Here is a 21,671-nt window from a genome sequence, read left to right as displayed (position 1 = left end):
GACACTCCTGCCACCATTGCGTCCACCTCTCGTAAGATAGAGAACCTATATAGGGTGACCCCATCAGCACCCTCCTGGCTAACCATCCTAAGCCCAACTCGGCTATTGTCGAAGGGGCTCAGACAACCTTTGCCCCTCGCCCATCTTCTTCCCCCGTGGATAAGGACAGCAAGAAGTTGGACGGACTTGCTAAAAAATTTTATGCCTCTGCGGCACTTGACATGAAGATAGCCAATTACGCCGCATGCAGGGGGGCCTATATACAGCTGCTAACGGAGAAGATGGACCCGACCATTCTAGAGCTCCCGGAGGACAGGAAACGAATGATGATCGCCCTCCGGAATGAGATCCATCTCATGGCAGGTCAACAGATCATCTCTGCCAGACACTCCACGGACTGTGCGTCCAAAGTGTTGTTGGGATCCATAGCTCTCCGTCGGTACGCATGGCTTCGCTCCTCGGAGCTGACACCGCAGGCCAAGGCAGCTATAGAGGACATGCCCTTCGACAACTCAGGGCTGTTCAACAAGGAGGCGGATGAGAAGCTGAACTTTCGGTACCGAATGAAGACGGCGGCCAGAAAGCATGGCATGTCGACATCTTCTTCAAAGTCGCCACGCCAAAGATATGGTACGCACCGACCATGGTACCCCCCATCCCAGTACCGCTTTCAGCCTCAAGACCGGCCTTATCCGGCCACAGAGAGGTCATCTCGTCCTCCTCCTTCTCATTCTCCCTCTGCTCCATCTGATCGTCGCCAGCCCTCTCAGCCCAAGTTTCAACAGGGCTATAAGAAAAAGGACTCTCGGGGCAAAAGGAGATACTGAAGTTCCCTTGCGCACTCCGTCCCCTTCTTTCATGATAGACTAAGACCCTTTTTCAACACCTGGGCATCTATCACATCTGACTCTTGGGCACTAAACATCGTCCGCTGGGGTTACGCCCTTGAGTTCTCCGAGCTCCCTCCCACCGGGGCTCTTATTTCCACCATCCCCTCGGACACCCTTCTTGACGAAGTGCGCATGTTACTAGATAAGGGTGCCATCAAGCCCGTGCCCCCCTCTCGGGCCCGATATTGCTTCTTCTCCAGATACTTTACTGTTCCAAAGAAGGACTTTGGCCTTAGGCCTATAATGGACTTGCGGGATCTCAATTCTTTTATTATCTGCAAGCGTTTCCGTATGGTAACTCTGGCCTCTGTTCTACCACTCTTACAGAAGGACGCCTGGTTTGTGACATTGGACCTAAAGGACGCCTACTTCCACATTTCCATAAGGGAAGACCATCGCAGGTTTCTCGCGTTCACCGTGGGACCCGACATCTTCCAGTACAAGGTCCTGCCTTTCGGCCTCTCTACAGCCCCACGGGTCTTCACAAAGTGCATGGCACCTGTGGTGGCATATTTGCGCCAGAAAGGTATAACCGTCTTTCCATACCTAGACGACTGGCTCTTCACTGCATCCTCTCGAGAACTGCTCCTCAAAGATGTCGAGTTCACCCTCTCTCTCCTCGACGCTTTGGGGCTTCAGGTCAACTTCGACAAATCGAACCTACTACCCACCAAACGCATAGACTTCATCGGCACGACATTGGACTCAGTACTGCAGCGGGCGTTCCTGCCAGAAGCACGATTCCACACACTGGCGGCGGCAATATCCCCCTGCATCCACCAAAGACGTCTACAGGCCTGGCATGTCCAGGTGGCTATGGGTCATCTGGCCTCCACCACTTTTGTCACACCGTGGGCGAGGCTTCGGCTCAGACCACTACAATCTTGGTTTCTGTCCGTGTTCGACCCCACCCGCGACCCACCGTCCAAGCTACTCACCATCCCGAGGACTGTTCAAAGGTCTCTACGATGGTGGCTCCATCCCGACAACGTGTGTGTCGGTATGCCATTCTCGCCACACCGGCCGGACATCACCCTTACTACGGACGCATCCCTTCAGGACTGGGGCGCACATGCCTTGGGTCTGATGATAAAGGACAAGTGGACACCAGCAGAGGCGATACTCCACATCAATATGTTGGAGATGCTAGCTGTGGAGAAGGCACTCAGGGCTTTCCAAATGGTTCTGACAGGCAAAGTGGTCCTATTACTCACAGACAACACCACTGTGATGTACTACCTAAACAAACAAGGTGGTACGAAGTCAAGGACGCTTCTCTCAATCACCCTCCGCATCTGGGAATGGTGCATCCGTCACAGAATTCTACTACAAAGCATTCATCTTCCAGGAGATCAAAACGGCCTGGCAGACCAGCTCAGCAGGTCTTCCACCACCTGTCACGAATGGAGACTACATCCCGAGGTAGTCAGCCATCTGTTTTCAATGTGGGGGATCCCACAGATGGACTTATTTGCAACCCATCTAAACACTCACACTCCAGTGTTCTGCTCACGGACCTGAGCGCCCGGCTCCAAGGGAGACGCTTTCCAATTTCTATGGTCACAGGGACTCCTGTATGCCTTCCCCCCGTTCCCGCTAATAACGAGGGTACTGTCAAAGATGATGACAGACCGCTCAAACTCAATCTTGATCACCCCGTGGTGGCCCAGACAACCATGGTTTGCCTCACTCCTTCGACTCGCCAAGGAGTACCTTCGGCTCGACTACCGTCCAGATCTCCTGTCCCTGCACGTGGGCCAAGTCCTCCATCCCGAGATGCACTCTCTCCCATTGGTGGCATGGAGGATACGGTACTGAAGACACTTCCAACCAACGTCCGGACCGTGTTACTGGCAGCTCAGAAGCCTTCCACCCAGAGGTCTTATGGATACAAATGGGATAGATTCCTTACCTTCCTACGAAACAGGACCATCCCTCCATCCCAAGTCTCCATCCCGACGGTCTTGGAATTTCTCATGACACTCTCAGACGCCGGTCTCTCCCTGAGCTCAATAAAATGCTACCTCTCTGCCATATCATCCCACTATTTTTTCCATGGGAAACCATCTTTGTTTGCTGACCCTTTGGTCAAGAGGTTCCTGAAGGGATTCAACAACCTGCATCCCCCAGCTTCCATCCCGACGTCGGCATGGAGCCTAGACACGGTCCTGGCACAACTGACTTCCAAACCATTTGAACCCATGGCTACTACTGATTTAAGGCTCCTGACGTGGAAAACAGCCTTTTTGGTGGCCATCACTTCAGCTCGTCGAGCTGGCGAACTGTGCGCCCTTCGAGCTGACCAGCCCTTTCTGCGCTTCCACAAGGACAAAGTGGTTCTCCGTACGGACATTACTTTCCTACTGAAGGTAGTGTCTGCATTCCACATGAACCAGGACATTGTTTTGCCCACGTTGGCTCCGAACCCGACTACCGACTCTGAACGCCAGATGCATGCTTTAGACGTCCGTAGGGCGCTGGCATTCTACCTGGACAAGACATCGGACACAAGGCGTTCAGAGAGACTTTTTGTTTGTTATTCTGAAGCCAAAAGGGGACTGCCGGTATCAGCTCAGAGGTTTTCTAAGTGCGTGGTTAACACCATCCGTTTGTGCTATGAGCTGGCTGGCAAACCTGTCCCTAGTCGGGTTCGAGCCCATGCAACACGGGCGGTAGCTGCATCCTCTGCCTTTTTGTCTGGTGTCCCTCTAGAGGATGTTTGCAAGGCCGCTGTCTGGTCTCAACCATTGACTTTCATTAGACATTACAGGCTGGACGCTAGGGCCAGACATGAAGCGGCATTTGGGAGGGCAGTGTTACTCTCTGCCATTCATTAATCTGATTGTTATGTCAATAAATCACACAAGGTTATTTGATTACATTCTTTATTCAGTGTTCATTGATGTATACCTGGTGGCTTTATTACCAGTGACACTCCCTCCTCCTCTAACTTTAGCTTGCTAGTCTAAACCCATTTGTGTGATTCGCAGAGACCACGAAGAAGAAGAACAGGTTGCCTACCTGTAACTGTGTTTCTTCGAGTGGTCATCTACGAATTCACACAAACCCGCCCATCCTTCCCCTCAGTGTCTCGCTCACTAATAACGCTTGCTGTCGCGCTCTTGCGGCTTATTCGGAACTGAAGAGGAGCGGGCCACCAGGGGCCTTATATAGGGGTGGGCGGAGCTACCGCCAAAAAGTTGCAGAAAGATACATCTTATTCTGCCCAGAGATTCTAGAAGTTTCCGAGTATTCCTGCGCAGGCGCAGAGTAAACCCATTTGTGTGAATTCGCAGATGACCACTCGAAGAAACACAGTTACAGGTAGGCAACCTGTTCTTCTCATGCAGTTAGTATAACAGTATATATATATCCAAAAATGCCTTGTAGATAGAGGGGGGTCCTTTCTCCCCAAGAATCCCTATGTCCTTTTGCTCCCAAATACTCATTATAAATAGAAATCTAGGCCTCTTCACCACAATACATGCTTTCCTTTAACAAACCCATTGCATGCGAACAGAGACTAAATCTTCCCTCTTCCTTACGGCCCCCGTTTCCCCCATAAGGCTGTACAGCTATCCCCCAGTTAACAAAGTCAGTCTCTTTCTCGGTGCTAATTTTTGTAATGGGAAATTTCGGACCAGAGTCAAAAATAATGGAAAGAATAGAGAGAAGTCCCTACACCACAAAGGGAAAAAGAAAAGCCCTTGAAAATGTTTCAGCAAACTTTGAATTCAAAACGAACACAGTCTGTCCTCTTTATCCACTGATGCAAGCATCCATGGCTTGAAAATATTCAAAATGATGTATAAATGCCAAAAAGCAAACCATGATTTTGCCATTTTGTATAAAGGATACCATTTTACTAGGCCACTGTATTTAATGGGATTTGAGCATCCATGGATTTTAGGATCCATGGAGGTCCTGGAACCAAACCCCAGCGGATACCAAGGGACCACTGTAATAATAGTAATAATAGTAATACAGTACCCAATTGTACATGTGAAATGAAACAACCAGGTCAGTAAGCCATGCATCAGTTAACCAAAACATTTCTGAACCTTCTGGGCTGCATCCACACTGCAGAAATAATCCAGTTTGCCACCACTTTAACTGCCAGGTTTTTGTGCTATGGGATTCTGGGATTTGTCATTTGTGGTGGCCCCAGAGCTCTCTGACTGAGAGGGCTGAATCACTCACTAAACTACAAATCCCATATTTCCATAGCAAGGAGTCAAGTTAAAGCAAACTGATTATTTTTCTTGCAGTTTATTCACCTTGCCTTTTGCAGACAAGCATATGTGGCTACAGTAAAATGAGCCCCATTTTTGCTCAATTATTCAGTAGTTTAGTTTGCAATGCAAAACATGGGGCTTGCAATGCAAAATATACCATGCACAACCACTGTGCAAAATGTAGGGTGAACAACTGCAATGCACAGTGGGGACCCTTGGTATCCTCTGAGGTTTGTTTCCAGGGCTCCTTTGTGGATAGCAAAATACATGGATATTCCAGCATCAAAAGCCTTCCTTTCTCCAGCCCACCTTTGCCATCCTCCAAATGCTGACGCTGCTTAAAAAGAATTCAGCTAGGCAGAGGATAAGGAGAAAATGGGCCACTAAATGGTGGCAGAAAGACTTTGTAACAAGGAGCTTCTTTACCGGAGGCTTTGTTAACTGAGGTATGTCTGTACTTTCCTTCCATTCAACAACAACAAAACCCACCCCTGAACATTTTAAGCATGGCACATGTTTTCTCAGAAGCCATCTAATCCGACTGCCTCTCAGTGGAGGCCTCCTGATACCTCCACAACATGGAGCCATCAACATCCATCCCTCTATGTCTGGTTTACTATTAGGGAGTTTCTTCTAATATTTAGGCAAAATCTTGTATTCTTATAATTTCAGACTGTTGGTCCTCGTTCTTCAGATTCTCAGACATCTGAAGGATGCTGTGGTCACTCTCCAAGCTGAAGAAGAGATGCTGGCAACACCTTCCCTCGATGCATTCTCTGAGTACACGGTGAGTTTTGTTGCACAAAGGAGACACACTCCTTTGTGTTGAGGTTTTGTGTAGCTGCTTGTTAGACATGGCTGTGACGCCCGCAGCCAGTCTGGGGACTGACGAAAGCCATTTGTAACTCTGTGGACACCAAACCTGGGAGCCACTTTGTGTTTCTGAGATGCTCAGAGGAGACCTGGTTGACCCTCACCTTGGGAAAGTTGCTTTCTTGGACTACAACTTCCAGAATCCTTCAGCCAACAGGGCAGGAATATTGGACACAACAGCACTTGAGATACAAGAGCAACAGAAAAGGACTTTTCTCCCATTGTGACTGTCCTGGAGGGAATACTATGAGAAAGTCAAGGGTCTCCCCCACATTCTCCCCCCATGCAACTCCAATTCCTTATCGATAGAAGGATAACCCTCCTGCGCTCTACACTGGCTTCTTTTTCTTCCACGTAAAATCCATGAGGACAGAAAGATGGGACAGCTTTTCAGGACATGTCCCCCATAAGGGCTTGAAAAAGGCCACTATACATTTCTATCCCCACTTCTTTCCTCTGTCTGCTATTTACACATTTCCCTTTTTTGCCCCAGGATAAAGAAACTTCCCTGTCTACAGTCAATTCAGGACATATCCTTCAAAAGTAACCCCCCCTCATCCAGCATGATACTTTCTCCCATCTTGGATATTACAGAGATAAATCCTTGCTCCTGTATGTTGACAATTACATTCTTGGGGTTTGAGAGGAACCCTGGATTCTTTCTATCTATAATTCCCACCCATGAACCACCCTCCTTAGTTTTACAATCGAGTGTTGCAAAGATGTTGCTGGTCTGTAAATCCCCATCAGTCACTGTTTTTGTTTCAGATCCACTGGGAAAACCAAGCAGCAACGTTCCTTCCAAAAAGCGCCTCCCAGATGATCTGGCTCGGGTTCATTTTCGTTGTTGGATCCGCCAGTTGCTGCTGCACAGTTCACGGTCAATGGACAACTTGATTTTGAGACGTACACTTGTGTGTATGAGAGCACCATGATAACCCACAATCTTAGATCAATTTCTTCTTTGTGGGAGAATCACATTTTCCAGCCCAGATTGGTCCAGGGCGGTGTAGGCCCAGAACTCAGCAGGCAACATTATTCCTTAAATCGCCGGTTGGCTTGCATCTTCTTGTAGAAGTTCTCGGTATCCTCCGCCTGTCCTTCTTTTTCAGCCACGGTCAGACTGCTTGGCTTTCTCCGGAGTGTCGATTCTCGGCTGGCGGCACCCAGCACATTCTCCACGACGGGGATACTCTCCGCTGATACCATGACAGCCGCTGCACCCACCCCAGCGGCCACATTGATGGTGGCCACACTACCATAGCAGGATTCATCCTGTTCGATATCGCTAACAGAAGAGCCGGGCGACACACCGGCACTCTTGGCTGGCCGGAAACCTCGGTAATCCTTGCCCATCTCATTGAGCTCATACGTGTCTTGGCCATCGGAGGGCTTCTGGGTGGCTTTCCATTCCCAGGGTCCGTTCCCAGATGACAGGTGTACAATGGGGTGGTGCGGAGCATGAGCATCGATAGTGACCACACTGGAACTATCTCTTTCAGATGGGGAGCGATATTGGGAGGAATCAGAGCTGGTGGAGGAAGAGGATGTCTCGGAGTGCTTCGGGGTCACTGACACCATGCCCGGCTGCTTGGACATGGCAATGACCTGCATGAGCCGGGGCGGGTTGGCGACGCGTTGGGCGGCCCCTTTCTCTGCCATTATCATCCACTTGGCCCGTACGGCAGAGCTGCTTTTGGGAGAAATGTTGGCGTTGGTGTTTCCTTGGCTTTCCTCAGGGATGTGGACCAGCTGTGTCGCCCCTGGTCTTGGCTGGATGAGGACACGGGGACCCATGGAGGCCCGCTCGGTTGTTCGGGCCTGGACTGTGGGGTACAAGGATGGCAGGATGTGCTCCTCCTCATCTCCCACCAAGGAATCAGAGCCAACACGCCGGGCAACTTCCTCGGCTAAGGTCATCCCGCGGCCTTCCACCGATTTCTGCTTCCATTCAGTGATCAACTGTTTGGATCGGGAGGCATCCACAGGGACGTGGATGGTCATGTGGCGGCGGGCCGGGTCGTCCATGGAGGGCGTGTTGACCCGGGGCAAAGTATTGCTGAAGGTGACCATGTTTTCCTTGCCCATGGGGCTACGGGGTGCCAAGAGGTCCACGTCAACACTGGCCCGTTTGAGGCTTCCCAGAGAGTTTTTCTCACGCTGAACCTGCCGGTTCATGCCTTCCAGGTGGGTCTGGTGTGGGTTGAGCTCATCTGTGCTGACCGACTTGTTTTGGTGGTACACCGAGTCATGGCCACGTTGGGTCAGGGCTCTCAGCGCATCCTTGGCGGGGGGATTGGATGGCACCTTCTCGGTCGGGGCTTGGAAATTGCCCACCGCATGGTATGCCTGTGTGTGAAAAAAGCAACAGGAGGCAGCTGTTATATAGTCTACAGAGCTTAAGAACTTACCAACCACACATTCCTGGTGATCCTATTTGAAACAAATAACTGTATAGTTCAGAGAGTACATGGTGTATGGTTTGAGTGTTGGACTGCAACTCTGGAGACCAGGGTTCAAATCCCCACTCAGAGGATGGCAATGGCAAATCCCCTCTGAAGAAACTTGCCAAGAAAACCCTATGATAGAGTCACCTGAGAGTTGCCATATGTCAAAAATGACTTGGAGGCAGACCACCACAACAGAATTCATTCCACAAGCAGAGGAAAGGTGCAGCAGTGTCATTAAGGCACATTTTTACCCATTCATCCAAACCAGTTTTTAAAATTATTAAAAGACACAGAGGCTAGGGAGGTTAAAAGGGGAGCCGGAAGGAGAAACAGACTGGAGCATATGAGGAGGATGGAGAGGGATCCTGCAGGAGACCTACAAGGAAAGCCCAGGACACACAGTGCTGAACATCCAAATTTCCCCCCTCATTTGTATTTTAAAACAGTGCATTATAGGGGCCAAATCAGAGTCACAGCCTTTGCGCATTGCATTGCTCTTAAAATCACACCAGCTGGGCAACTTCAGCAGATCCACAAAGATTTCTTTCATGTCCCTGAGACCTTCCTGGAGCTTCATAGAATGCCAAAAATGCTCCCAAACTGTTTTGAACAAATTGATATTTTTGATATTAACTTTCAACTGTCCAGCTTTGGCAGGAACAGTCCCAATTAACCTTCTGCCATCCCACTTTATCAGCTGCCTTTAAAATGTCCCAGATTGAGATCAAATTAATCTGGCACGACTTATTTCTGAGAAACCCATGTTGACTTTTAGTGGTCATGGCATTCCCTTCTAAATGTTTGCAGAAATATGCCTGCTATTTCTATGAATTCCTTTTTTGTGCCTGCTGTTTCTTTGAATTCCTTTTTCGCGATTTCCCCCTTTTCCCATTTCTTATACATGTTCCATTTAAAACTTAGCTCTGTTGAAAGTTCCTTAGTCATCCATCCTGGTGTCTTGAGGCATCTCCCATTTTACCTCCTCATTGGAATGGTTTGAAACTGTGCCTTTAATACCTCCCTTTTGAGAAACTCCCATCCATCATGAGCTCCCTTTTCTTTTAGGATTCCTGACCCTCAATACTTCCCTATGTTTTGTGAAATGCATCCTGGAGAATCGCCCAACTTCCCCCCTTTCCCCCATTATCTCCTACCCAGGCGGGCATTTGCAGAAGTAGGAACTCACCAGGTAAGCGGCGATGCCCGAGCCGATGAGGAAACCCACGTAGACGTCAATGGGGTGGCTGCGGTACTGCGTGATCTGGGTCAGGCCACAAATGCCAGCGGCAATGGCGAAAGCAAACACCAGGATTGGCTTCAGCAGTTTGGTGGTGTCCGAGATGATGGAGTTGAAATACATCTGGAAAAACGATACAGGGATTGTGAAGTCGGACGCTTTCATGGCCGGCTTCCATCGTTTTTTGTGGGGTTTTCGGACTATGTGGCCATGTTCTAGGAGAGTTTATTCCTGATGTTTTGCCAGCACATGTGGCTGGCATTTTCAGAGAATACAGGCATGGAGAAGAGTTCTCTGAAGATGCCAGCCACAGATGATGGCGAAACATCAGGAATAAACTTTCCTAGAACATGGCCACATAGTCCGAAAACCTCACAAAAAACAATGGAAGCCGGCCATGAAAGCCCCCGACTTCATAACTTTTTATCATTCGTTCATTCAGTATTTTGTCATTCAGTATTTTTTATTGTTGTAGTGTGTTTCAGTATTCTGAACTGTTTTAACTGCATTTAAAGTGGAAATTTGGTAAGATGTGATGTTTTTAAGCAACATAAAAAAATAAACATTTTTTAAATTTTTTAAAAAAACTTTTATTTTTAATTTTTTTCAAATTAGATTTAAAAATACCTGTTTTAAAAAAAATAAAACCTGAGGCTTCTCCTTTCTCTTCACACTGAATCTCTCCCCACTCACACCATCTCTTCTGCATTTTAAAGGGATGTGGGTGAACATCGCACGTCGTTTCAGCCAAAACGCAGGTGTTTGGGGAGCAGCAATGTCACTCTCCCTTTGGGTGCCACTTGGTGAGGTCTGTACCCCCTGCACCTCCTTGTGACACCCCTGACTAAATGCCCCCCAGCCCACCTTAAGAAAGGTGCAGGCTACACTGGGTGACACACTAACTGGGGTCGCGCCACTGCTGCCCATATATGTCCTGGTTTTCATAGAATCAAAGAGTTAGAAGAGACCTCAAAGTCCATCCAGTCCAACCCTCTTCTTCTGCCATGCAGGAACTCTCAGTCAAAGCATCCGCTTTGACAGATGGCCATCCAGCCTCTGTTTAAAGACCTCCAAGGAAGGACACTCCACCATAATTTCTGAGGAAAGAGTTTGTTCCTCTGTCAAACAGCCCTTACTCTCAGGAAGTTCCTCCTAATGTTGAGCTGGAATCTCTTTTGCTGTAGTTTGCATCCATTGTCCCGGTTCCTGTTCTCTGGAGCAGTAGAAAACAAGCTTGCTCCCTCCTCAATATGACATCCCTTCAAGAATTTAAACAGGGCTCTCATATCACCCCTTACCCTTCTCTTCTCCAAACTAAACATCCCCAGCTCCCTAAGTTGTCTTCATAGGGTTTCGTGGTTTCCAGACCCTCCACCATTTTAGTCGCCCTCCTTTGGACACATGGCTCCAGCTTCTCAACATCGTTTTTAATTGTTAGAGGGTATGAAGCTGCATTTTTCTTTGGAAATCACAAGCCGAGAGGTAGAGGAGACTCACCGAGACGTAGACGGCAGCAAAAGCAGAAAGGGTAGCATGTTGGGAAGGGAAGGTTTTCCTGAAAGAGACATAGCAACAGATGTGCAGAAGTGAAAATATGGCTGCCTTCTTTATCAGGAATGGTAAGTCTTGGAGGGCAATTGGGTGTTCTCTCTCTTTGTATTTCTTTCTCTACAAGGTGAGACTACGTACCCCTTCTGACAGTAGTAGACAATGGCCCTATACAGACCAGCACTTTCTACCAGGTTGTGGGCGGAGTTAGGGTGCCACGTCTGCATGTTAGACACCCTAACCACGCCCCCCAGGGATCCATTTTGGCATGTGCTGGTCCATACGGTGTGTGCCATCACGACACCCCTTTGGTGCTTCATCCACATGATGCAGCACCAAAGGGACGTCATAAAGCTATGCCGCCACTATTATGGTGCCCCTTGGAGAGCGCAAAAAGGAGCTGCTTTTTGTGCGCCCCAGAGACCGGATCAGGGCTGCAGCATGAGGTGGCCACGGCCCTGATCCGGCCAGTAAACGGGTGGCTGCAGACCGCCCCTTTGGGGTGATTTGTATAGCCCCAATGTTAAGTAGGAATGGATTAGGAGGTCCAAGGAGTCAGTAGGAGGTGCAGACTACACCAGGTGACACCTTATGGGTAAAACCCAATGGGGCAGTCATTCCTGTCCGTCCATCCGTCAAAAGGGATGTGTTAGGAAAGTAGCCAAGAGGGCAACCCCAGTGCAGGAAACTAGCCATGATCTAGGAAGTCTGACTGGCTCAGCATAGGGGAAAGCTCAAGAGCACATAGCCAGGATAGATCATTTAAAACTGGAATCTGCATAATCCCCTCATTGACAGGAGCGATGGTGGATGATGGACCTTGTGCTTACAAATGATCAGAAACCCAAGCCCACTTCCCTCTAGAGGAGATACTCCATTGCCCAGAGACATTTGCACTTGATTGTCCAGTCATTTACAAGTCTCATTCTTCAGTTTAATTCCAAAATCTGCACCAGGATACATTTTGCCCCATAAATATGCCTGCCAAGGCACCCCAATTTGGTCTTGTTTTGAGATCAGACAGACGCTCTGTATCTCACTTGACTCAACACTGGCTATCCCATAATCCACAGGCCGTGGGCTCAGCCACCTTCATCTCACAAAATCCCCCGATTGGACCCCCCGCTTCTGGAAACGGTACAGTATTACCCTCTGCAATCCCTAAATTCGCTATTGGCTAATCCCTTTGACATAGTTAATTCTTGAATGTGTGCATGTGGGAGCATGCTTTTGTGGGAGAGGTGATTCCCGCTTGTATGCAAAGAAAACTACATTTGGATTTTTGCATTCTAGAGTTCTGTTTCTTGGAACCGGTATATATAAGCTTGAGCTCTGCTTCTAGTTGCCCAAACCCTCTCAGCAGCAAATGCAGTTCCCTGATTAAATATTGATTGTGGGTGCCCTCTGGGAATCCTGGCATTTTGGGGTAATACTTCCCTTTCTTGCTTTCCCTGCAGTCGCACCTGACCTGGAACGACCTCCTGGCAGCAGCCACATCCACCCGCAGCACTGGACATGATGGTCAGACCCCAAAACTATCCCAGGGTGGTAGGGACAGTCATGTGCCAGGATCCTCAGAGGGCACCCACAATCAATATGTAAAAAGGGAATTGTATTAGTTCACTTAAAGCTGCTGAGGGGGCTTGGGCAACTAAAATCAGGGCTCAAGACTATATACATATACTGGTTCCCCGAAACTCCAAAGGTTGTTCCTTTGCCTTCCCACTTTTCCGTCTGCTTTTAAAATGTCCCGGTTTCTTTCTCCTCCTCCCACTTTCTCCCTATATCCTCAGCCTACTTTAGCTGCTGCAAACTGTGTTCAAAGTGCAAGAGCTGTTTCCACACAACTCAGCAGAAAGGAGAGGAAATATGGAAGCGAAATCTTACCCTTCCCAGTCAGCTCAGGCAAAAGCAAACTCTCCTAGCTTCTCTGCTCTTCTTCATTTGCCATCTCGACCACACTTTGAGGCTGCTTGGTCCCAATTTTCATCTCTGAAAATGTCAGAATGTATGGACGTGGACCTACCTGGCTGAAAGGATGGCATGCTGGTCTTGACCCGAACAGATATCCTGCGTGATATAAGGGTTGGAGTCGCAGGAGATTCCCAAGAGTGTGTAGTTGGGCTTGCACACGGTCAGAAAGAATGGGGCATGGTACCCCATGGCCAGCTGGATCACATCCGTCACGAGAGCCGTGGCACAGAGGCCAAATACGTGGACACCTGAAGGGCAGGGAGTGCAGGAAATAAAGTTTAATAATAATAATAATAATAATAATAATAATAATAACAACAACAGGAAGGTTAATTTCAGCCAAGACAGTAAGATTTTGTTCAGGGGTGTGTGAAAGGCAAAGACTCTCTGAGCATAAACAGAGTGAGTTTTCACTGTCTCACATGCGGAGCCAATACACTGCCATGTTTAGGATACAAGGGAAAAACAGACAGTTCTGGAAAGGATTTCCATCTTTGTAAGTGGATTTACAAAGAGCCTTATGAGTGGACTTACAAGAGAGTCAGCATAGCATAGTGGTTGAGCACTGGACTCTGGAGGCCACAGTTCAATCCTGATGCAGCCACATAAACTCACTGGGTGACCTTAGGCAAATCACATTCTCTCAGCCTCAGAGGATGGTCATGGCAAACCCCTCTGAAGAAACCTTGCCAAGAAAACCCTGTGATATGTTTGCCTCAGGGCCACCATAAGTCGCAAATGACTTGAAGGCATACAACAACAAGAAAAATGGACTTACAAAACTAGCAAAGTGCAGTTGTTTGAGCACTGGACAATGACTCTAGGAGGCCAGGGTTCAAATCTCTGCTTGGTCACACTCTCTCAGCCTCAGGCATAAGCAAACACACCCTGGACCAGTCTTGCCCAGATAACCTCGTGATAGGGTTGCCTTAGGGTTGCCATAAGCTGGAAATGACTTGAAGGCGTACAACAAGAATGCAGGAAATAGAATTGAACAATTCTGCAATGTCCTTAAGTCAAGCAGAGGCTGCCCTGGCATTACAACTTCTGGGCATCCATTGCATGATGGATTCATTGGTCAGTCCCAGTGTACATCTGGACACTGGCAAGGAAGTGCTGCAAGATGCTTGGAAGGACCAATACGCATCACAGAATAATAGAATCAGAGGGTCAGAAGAGATCCCAAAGGCCATCCAATCCAACCCCCTTCTGACATTCAGGAAGACACAGGCAAAGCCATGTTGACATCCCTTTAGATACTGAAACATGGCTTTCCTGTCACACCTTAACCTCCTTTTTACCAGGTTAAACATGCCCAGCTCCCTAAGCCACTCCTCAGAGGGCTTGCTGGTAAACCAAGATATACTGATATAGTGATATCAACGAAGGATATTAATAATCTGGAAAGTGTCCAGAGAAGGCTGACCAAGATACTCAAAGGTCTGGAAACCAAGACTTATGAAGAACAACTCAGGGAGCTGGGAATGTTTGGAGATGAGAAGACATATATAAATGTTTTGAAACTGTGGATAGTTGAATCCTTGGATAAAGAATCTTTGGATATGGCAGACCAGCTGTAACATGACAATGAATGACTGGCTTAAGAATTTAGGCTGACCTTTCATTGTAAAGAGTAACAGTACAGAAACACTTGGCAAAAATACAATGCATACTTGCAGTTGTTCCTTTTTTTAAAAAATGTCCCAAGTTCTGCATTGGCAAGGATAGGCATGTATTGGTGATGCCAATGGGCATGAAAAGGGGTGCAGTAAACGTACCCACAAACCTGACCGTCCTGCGGAGGAAGGAGTTGAAGTTGCAGCCGCTGGCGTTGATGCTTCCTTCGGAGCTGCTGTGGCCTTTGGTCTTGGATTGCAAGCAGTACACGATGCCCTCGCCCACCATGATCTGTGTGCCAGAAGAAACAGGTTGGCATATCAAGAGGTTGGCATTCCTGCGTATCAGGGCCAGGATGGCATCACAGTTTGAATGAACTAGGGTTTCAGAACTCAAATCTCCGCTTGGCCATGAAACCCACTGGGTGACTTTGGGCAAGTCACACTCTCTCAGCCTTAGAGGAAGGCAATGGCAAACCCCTTCGGAACAAATCATGCCCCCAAAAAACCCACAATAGGCTTGTCTTGGGGTCTCCATAAGCTGGAAACGAAGGCACACAATGACAAAATACCCCCATTCCTTTTCACTATCTTCTCTTAAAACAGAATTACAAAATTAACAACTAGTGGTGAGGATTTTTCTGCAATGGGTTTGCTGGACTCCTCTTGCATCCCAGAAAGTGTACATGACCATTATTGGCTAAAATGTATGTATTTGATATCCCACCTTTATCCCAGCGCAGGATTCGGACCAGGTTACAACCCTTTAAAAACACAATCCACTAAACAATATGAAATTTAGAACACAATTGATTTTGGAAAACAAAAATTCCCCAGAGGAAACAGGCCTTGTGCAACAGGCAGGGCTTTAACTAGTTATGATTGTGGTCATTTATCATTTGCACCCGGACGGATTGAAAAGTCCCAGGTTTTGTTCCTGTTCTCTCCCATTTTAAACTGAAGCAGGAGAGCTGGTATAAAAACAGAAAATATCCAGGGATAAACAAAAAGGCGCATGGATTTCTAGAATAAAATAGGAAACCTCAGCAACAAAAGCTGGGACTTTCGGGTCTTTTAAATCAGTGGATGCATCCTATAAAGCGTTTCTAGCCTGACCCCTGAAGAAGCATTTGGGGGCAATTTTTGTTGTAAATTTCACAATTTGTTTTTGATCCATGGAAACCTCTAAACATAGGAGTTTGTCACACTGGGGCTAATTTCGGCATTAAAGAGAGAGGAAAGAGCATTTAAGTATCCTGCAAATAAAGTGAAAATGGCAAGCGATTGAGCAAATTATTATCACACGCAATTGCGCAAATAAAGTGCTATCGGAAATGCATTGTCGCTGAAATCCCGAAAGCAAAAAGATGTGTGTTAATGCTTTTTTGTGACCACTTTAATGGCGGGTTTTGTGCGATGTCATATGAAATCGTTTCGCGTAATTACGTGGTTTTCCCAAGATATTCACGGGATAAACTCCATAGTGGAAATGACTATCACACCCCTTGAGACGCCAATTTGGGGGCAATTTTTCTGACTGGGATCCCAAAATGGCATTGGAGGGGTATGCGTTTTGCCAACACCCCAATCTAGCATTCCCAGCTACTCACGGAGGCGGCGGGCGCAGCAAACGCCAGGCTTAGCAACATCAACAACGGGATCATCTCCTCATTGGTCTCCACGTACGGCATGGAAAGGGCTCGGTCGTAGCACTGGAAGCCCACCTTGGCCGGTTTGAAGAGGTCCGTCAGCTCCAAGAAATAGAGAGTCACGATGGAAGAGGCCACAATGGGCAGCTGGAAGACAAAGAGGGTCAAAGGAGAGAGCAGAGAAAGAAATGGTAGGATTGGAACCCAGGCCCTTACGGTCTTCAGTTGGAGTGAGCCAACCTGGATGGACTTTGCTGGAACAGAAGTGCAAAATGGGTTGGGAAGACCATCTCCCACCCTAAACCCTTTGAAGACACTGGTCTCTGCGTGGTCCCTCTATGTTCCTTTAGTACTTGGAGAATGAGATATGTTTTCCTTATGGAAATCTTTCATATCCTCCAACTGTTCCAATTCGGCAGAGGAAACCCCAGTTAATCCTCTGCCGTCCCACTTTCCCAGCCGCTTTTAAAATGTCCCGGTTCCTCGCTCTCCATTCTGCTTTTCTGCGTCGTCCTCTGCTTTCTTCCATTGCATACCCTCCAACTTGCTTTTTTATTATTTATTTATTTATTTATTTATTTCAAGGATTTATATCCTGCCTTTCTCCCACAATGGGATTCAAGAGAGGTTTGGGATTCAAGGCACAATTCGTGTTGCATTTTATCATTGGTTTTTGGTGGTGTCCCAGTTTCTCTCTCTTCCCCCCCAACGTTCCTCCTTTGTTTGCAGCATTTTTCCATTGCTGCAAACTGGGTTGAATCTATGGGCACAAACAAACAGACCAAAATAAAGCTGCTTCGCGTCACTTTGGAGGCATGCTGTTTAAATGACACATGTGTTTTAAGAGGCCAAAAGACACGCCAAAGCTGTGCTCTCGGTCCTTAGTACCGGAGCATGGCTTTGGCCTGGCTTCTGGCCTCTTAAAACAAGTGTGTCATTTAAATAGCATACCTCCAAAGTGACCCAAAGCAGCTTTATTTCGGCCTGGCCCTTTCTCTTCCCAGTGGGTTCAGGCAAAAGCAAACCGCTGCAGCCTCTCCCAGATGGTCTGCTCTTCCTCACTGCTAAAGTTTGCCACTTTGATCACAGTCTGCATTGCTTACCTCAACAAAGTAGAAGCAGGGCAAGAGCGTCATGCTGTCTTTGGGAGGCTTTGGCTTGTCCTTTGCAGAGATCATGGTTTTTGGAGCGGGATCTGTTTGCGCTCCAAAGAGGGGAGGAAGGGATAGTCTGGGCTCAGGTTCTGTTGAGGGAGAAACGGTTTATTTTACTTGAAAGAAATGATGCGTTGAAACTGACTGCAGTACAGTTGCAGATTTGAATATTTGCAGGTTTGATCCATATGTCCTCTCTAGGAATCCCTGGTTCCTCCAGCACAACTCTTGCCAGAGGTTGACCACAGAGTTGCAGTGGAGGACCTGGAGATTCCTAGAGAGGTGTTCTCTTGGGTAAAAAGAATAGTTTTGGGTGGGTTTTTCGTGCTCTGTGGCCATGTTCTAGAAGAGTTTATTCTTCACGTTTCGCCAGCATTTGCGGCTGGCATCTTCAGATAATAGTGGTGTGGGTTGTTGTTTTCTTGCAGTATTTCCACATTCATGAGAGTCCTTTACTCCTAATCGCAGCAAATTTGGAAGGACCACTGTACTTAGTTGCCTCATTTTCTCATTCCCATTATTGAAACTCCAGGACTCACCCTCCACTCTGCTCTACATCCGCCTAGAACAACATAGAATAGACTAAATGTTCCTCATCCCATCTCCTTAAGAAATGAGAAGGAATAATCTCCACATTTTACCTTGATCTGAGAAAAGCCCCTTTAGCAAAGATCATCCACCAAACAGGGAACTACATTCTCTTTGTATTTGAATGACAAAACTGTGAGCAACTGTGGTTGAGATTTAACGGATAACGCTGCAAACCTTTCGATGAGCAATTGGCCCACAATGGATCTTCCACCTGTTGTTAACACTCCTACCACTGGCTATGGATTTTGTGCATTTGCAATGGTGTGACATTACAGGGTTAGTACAATGAACTGAACACAGCTGGCAGCCTACAATCCAAAGCACACCTCTCTATGCACTTGGAAAAACCAGTTGCTTGCAAAAGAAAAGGGAGAGACACGCAACCAAGTCAGCACCTGTCTGCACACCTGCGGTGGGGTGGTCCACAAGAACCGATGCTGCAAGGTAAGGATAAATTTTATTTATTTATTTATTTATTTATCTGTGGTATTTATACCCTGCTCTCCAGCCCCAAAGGCTCTCATTTTATATTTTATATTTTCTTTGCATCCCAATTTTCCAGGATAAGGACTGTTTTGTCTATCCGTTCTAGGTGGATGCAGAGCAGAGTGGAGGGCGAGTCCTGGCATTTCAATGACTAGGTGAGAATGAGGAAGATGACTAAATAAACACATAGACCCTTCCTGGGGAGTCTTTGCGAGGTGCAGCAACAAGTCAAAGAAGCTTTGCAAATGTGTTTTGCAAGTGACAAGGCGGAGGCAGTGCCTGAATTTGGCACCCAACTTAAAACTGCCTCTCCATCCCACTCCAGGAATGCACTTTGACAACACCCATCGCGGCTGTTGGTAAAGATGGCTAAATGACAGATGTGCTGAAATCCCTGAATGGCAGATGTGCCAAAGCCATGTGCCAAAACCATCATTCGCATCCACCTTGTCGCAACAGACTCGCAAGGCTGAGATATAAAGAAGATCTACAAATCCATCCTTAGCTTGGTTTCTGGGCATTGACCACTGCAAGGTGTGATCGCAGGTGTTAATGTGGCTGTGTGTCTCTCTCCCTTTTCTTCTGCAAAGGACTGGACCCATTGTGGAAGTAAGATGGTGCATTTCAAATAACGAATAAGGGAAAAGACAACCCAAGCCCTATGTGCGACTGAATAGAAATGTGCAAATAAACATGGGCCACCGTCTCCAGAATCAAAACCTAGGCTTGGCTTCTGACCAAATAGCTTTTGCTATTGTTTAGCAATGTGTCCAGAAGTGGGACCATGGTTATTTGTGGGGGAAAGATATGGAGGGACAGTGGTGGTGCTGGAAAAAGCGCCTCGCAAAGGATGCGGCCGCCAGTATGCACAGACTACACAACCCAGTCCTTTGTCTGGAAGTAAGATCAGGTACAAAATGCTGTGCTGAATGGAAAAAGAGATGCAGGGAATGGAGGGAAAGGGATGAAAACATGTTTCCAAACCTACCTGTCCAACATCTGGGATGCTCTCCACACACCCCTTAAAAATGACCAAAGCAAAGTGAATCCTCCTTCAATCTCCTCCTTCTTCTTCGTCTTTCCACTCTCTCTTTTCTTTGGAGAGCATCTCATCCATGCCTTTCTATGCTGCTTATCCAAGAGGATGGGCGGGCTGTCATTACAAAAAGGAAAAAAGGGGCTTTTCCATCCCTTTCCTTTGCAAATGTTGCCCCTTTTTTGGATGTCTAAGATCAGATCAGTCTACTCCTCTGAAAGGGAGGCACCTCAGCATCCCACCCTCAGCATCTGCAAATAAAATGGAGATTTAAATCCTCTTTTTTTTTGCTTCTTCTTCCAATCAAAATGGCTTGGATGGGAGCCCCTCTCTTTCTCTCTCCAGCTGCTGCAGGCTTCAGCACAAAGGGAAGAAGAGGAGGGGGCGATGGGCTTGGTTGTGTGTGTGTGTGATGTGTGTATATAAGTGTGTGTGTGTTGGCGTATTTGGTTTCCATAGAGAGGATCACACTGAATAGGATGGCAATGGAGGGCTGGGAAAGGCTCAGAGATTTGTGGCCGTGAGAAAAGAGAGCATACAAAGAAGACGCCTGGGCCGTACAGACGGATAAATTATTATCGTTGCATTTTTAAAATTTCATCTTTCCAGCAAAAATCCATAAAAATTGCACCCGCAACAGCTAGCCAGTCTTAGTCAAAGCGCTTATTGAAGTGGCCGCACTTTTATATATGTATTTTTTAAATCAACTTGCCGTTTTCATTAGGTTTTGTATGCACCGATGAGACAAGCAATGTTTTTAGGTAGCTGTCACTCCGATCCTATAATTGCATTTCATCTAAATTAATCTCTTTTCCATTAATAACAATAACGACAATAATAATGTTTGTTTATAACAGCCTTTCCACCAAAGGGCAGAACATTGGACATATATAATTAAAAACAGACAAAGAACACGGATAAAATGCCCAAATGCTAAAGTGGTAAAATAACATGCGAATATACTAAATCTTTAAGGTGAAGCTGTGAGAATTCCCTAGAAAGATAAGTCTGTTATAAAAATGAAAGTCGCTTGCATTTTTCCTTCACCAAGATATTATTATTATTATTATTATTATTATTATTATATTTGTATTTTCCCGCCTCTCTCAGGTGGATCCAAGCGGGATTTCAACCACTATAAAATACAAACACAAGCACATCAATAAAAATACATTAAAATTAACAATTAAAAATATATGGTATCAGGCGACTGGACTTTTTAAAACCAGCTGTTTAAAAGCCATGCACCAAACAACAGCAATTGTTTGTTTCCGGAGAATAATCCGTTACCTGGTGCTTTGCCAACGAGGTGAAGGAGAGGTTGTCTCAAAACATGTGCAGAGTGCTCTGTCTCACTCACAACAACCCACACTCCCTGGGTTTCTTTTAGCAACTATGCACCTGCTCCTCTCTTTTGTCACAAAACACCAAGCCTTGCGGGAATTGAGAGAAAAGCTGATGCTCCAGAAGCTGTTGACAAGAAGATGTATTCCTGAGCCCCCGCAGAATGCACACCGTTATCCCCGAGCCTTTTGAAAAATATTTTCAGTGTGGTTTTCAAATAATAATAATAATAGATTACAAGCTAGGCAAGAGGGAAGGGTGTGCTGCAGCAGCCAAAAAGGCCAATGCGATTCTGGGCTGCATCAACAGGAGCATCATGATCCAAAAGTAGTTTTGTTTGTTGTGTGCCTTCAAGTCGTTTCCGACTTACGGCGACCCAAACGCGTCCCTATCACCCGGTTTTCTCTGTAAGATTTGTTCAGCTGAATACATAAATAAATAAATATTTTTTAATTTTCATTGCGGTTGAGCATCTTATACTTTAAATTGCGGTTCAGCATTGGAATTGCCCACCCTACATTTAGCATTGTTCTGGCTGTGCCAAAATACTGTGCATTTCGGTTGGGCATCCTCTGTTTTGCTTTATTG

General features: G+C 46.8%; 1 protein-coding gene across 2 annotated transcripts; it reads right to left on the bottom strand.

Moving 5' to 3' along the window:
* Positions 1–7,005: 7,005 nt before the first annotated feature.
* On the bottom strand, positions 7,006–21,186 carry PLPPR3 (phospholipid phosphatase related 3). 2 transcript variants are annotated; one of them, XM_089496523.1, is made up of 9 exons: positions 21,030–21,186; positions 19,692–19,856; positions 17,576–17,715; positions 16,434–16,619; positions 14,986–15,115; positions 13,260–13,455; positions 11,183–11,240; positions 9,635–9,808; positions 7,006–8,347 (listed from the first exon to the last, which is right to left on the bottom strand). In XM_089496523.1, exons 3-9 carry the CDS (start codon positions 17,648–17,650, stop codon positions 7,034–7,036), a joined length of 2,133 nt encoding a protein of 710 aa, XP_089352649.1. In that variant the 5' UTR covers positions 17,651–17,715; positions 19,692–19,856; positions 21,030–21,186; the 3' UTR covers positions 7,006–7,033. The 2 variants fall into 2 exon arrangements, with proteins under 2 accessions (XP_089352649.1, XP_089352648.1); XM_089496522.1 differs by lacking the exon at positions 21,030–21,186 and having other exon boundaries at positions 19,692–20,508.
* Positions 21,187–21,671: the final 485 nt, after the last annotated feature.

The sequence above is a fragment of the Sceloporus occidentalis genome, unplaced genomic scaffold (assembly GCF_023333645.1).
Source record: "Sceloporus occidentalis isolate IW3139 unplaced genomic scaffold, rSceOcc1.0.p SCAF_91, whole genome shotgun sequence".
NCBI classification, from domain to species: domain Eukaryota; kingdom Metazoa; phylum Chordata; class Lepidosauria; order Squamata; family Phrynosomatidae; genus Sceloporus; species Sceloporus occidentalis.
Note: the sequence above shows the minus strand (reverse complement) of the source record. Positions and strands in the feature narration are given on the sequence as shown.

Coding starts and splice junctions, on each gene's coding strand:
- PLPPR3 (XM_089496523.1), bottom strand. CDS start 17,650: ATGATCTCTGCAAAGGACAAGCCAAAGCCTCCCAAAGACAGCATGACG. Junction 11,241..13,259: donor CATGCCATCCTTTCAGCCAG/GTAGGTCCACGT, acceptor TGTCTCTTTCAG/GAAAACCTTCCCTTCCCAAC. Junction 8,348..9,634: donor CGGGCATCGCCGCTTACCTG/GTGAGTTCCTAC, acceptor TTTCACACACAG/GCATACCATGCGGTGGGCAA.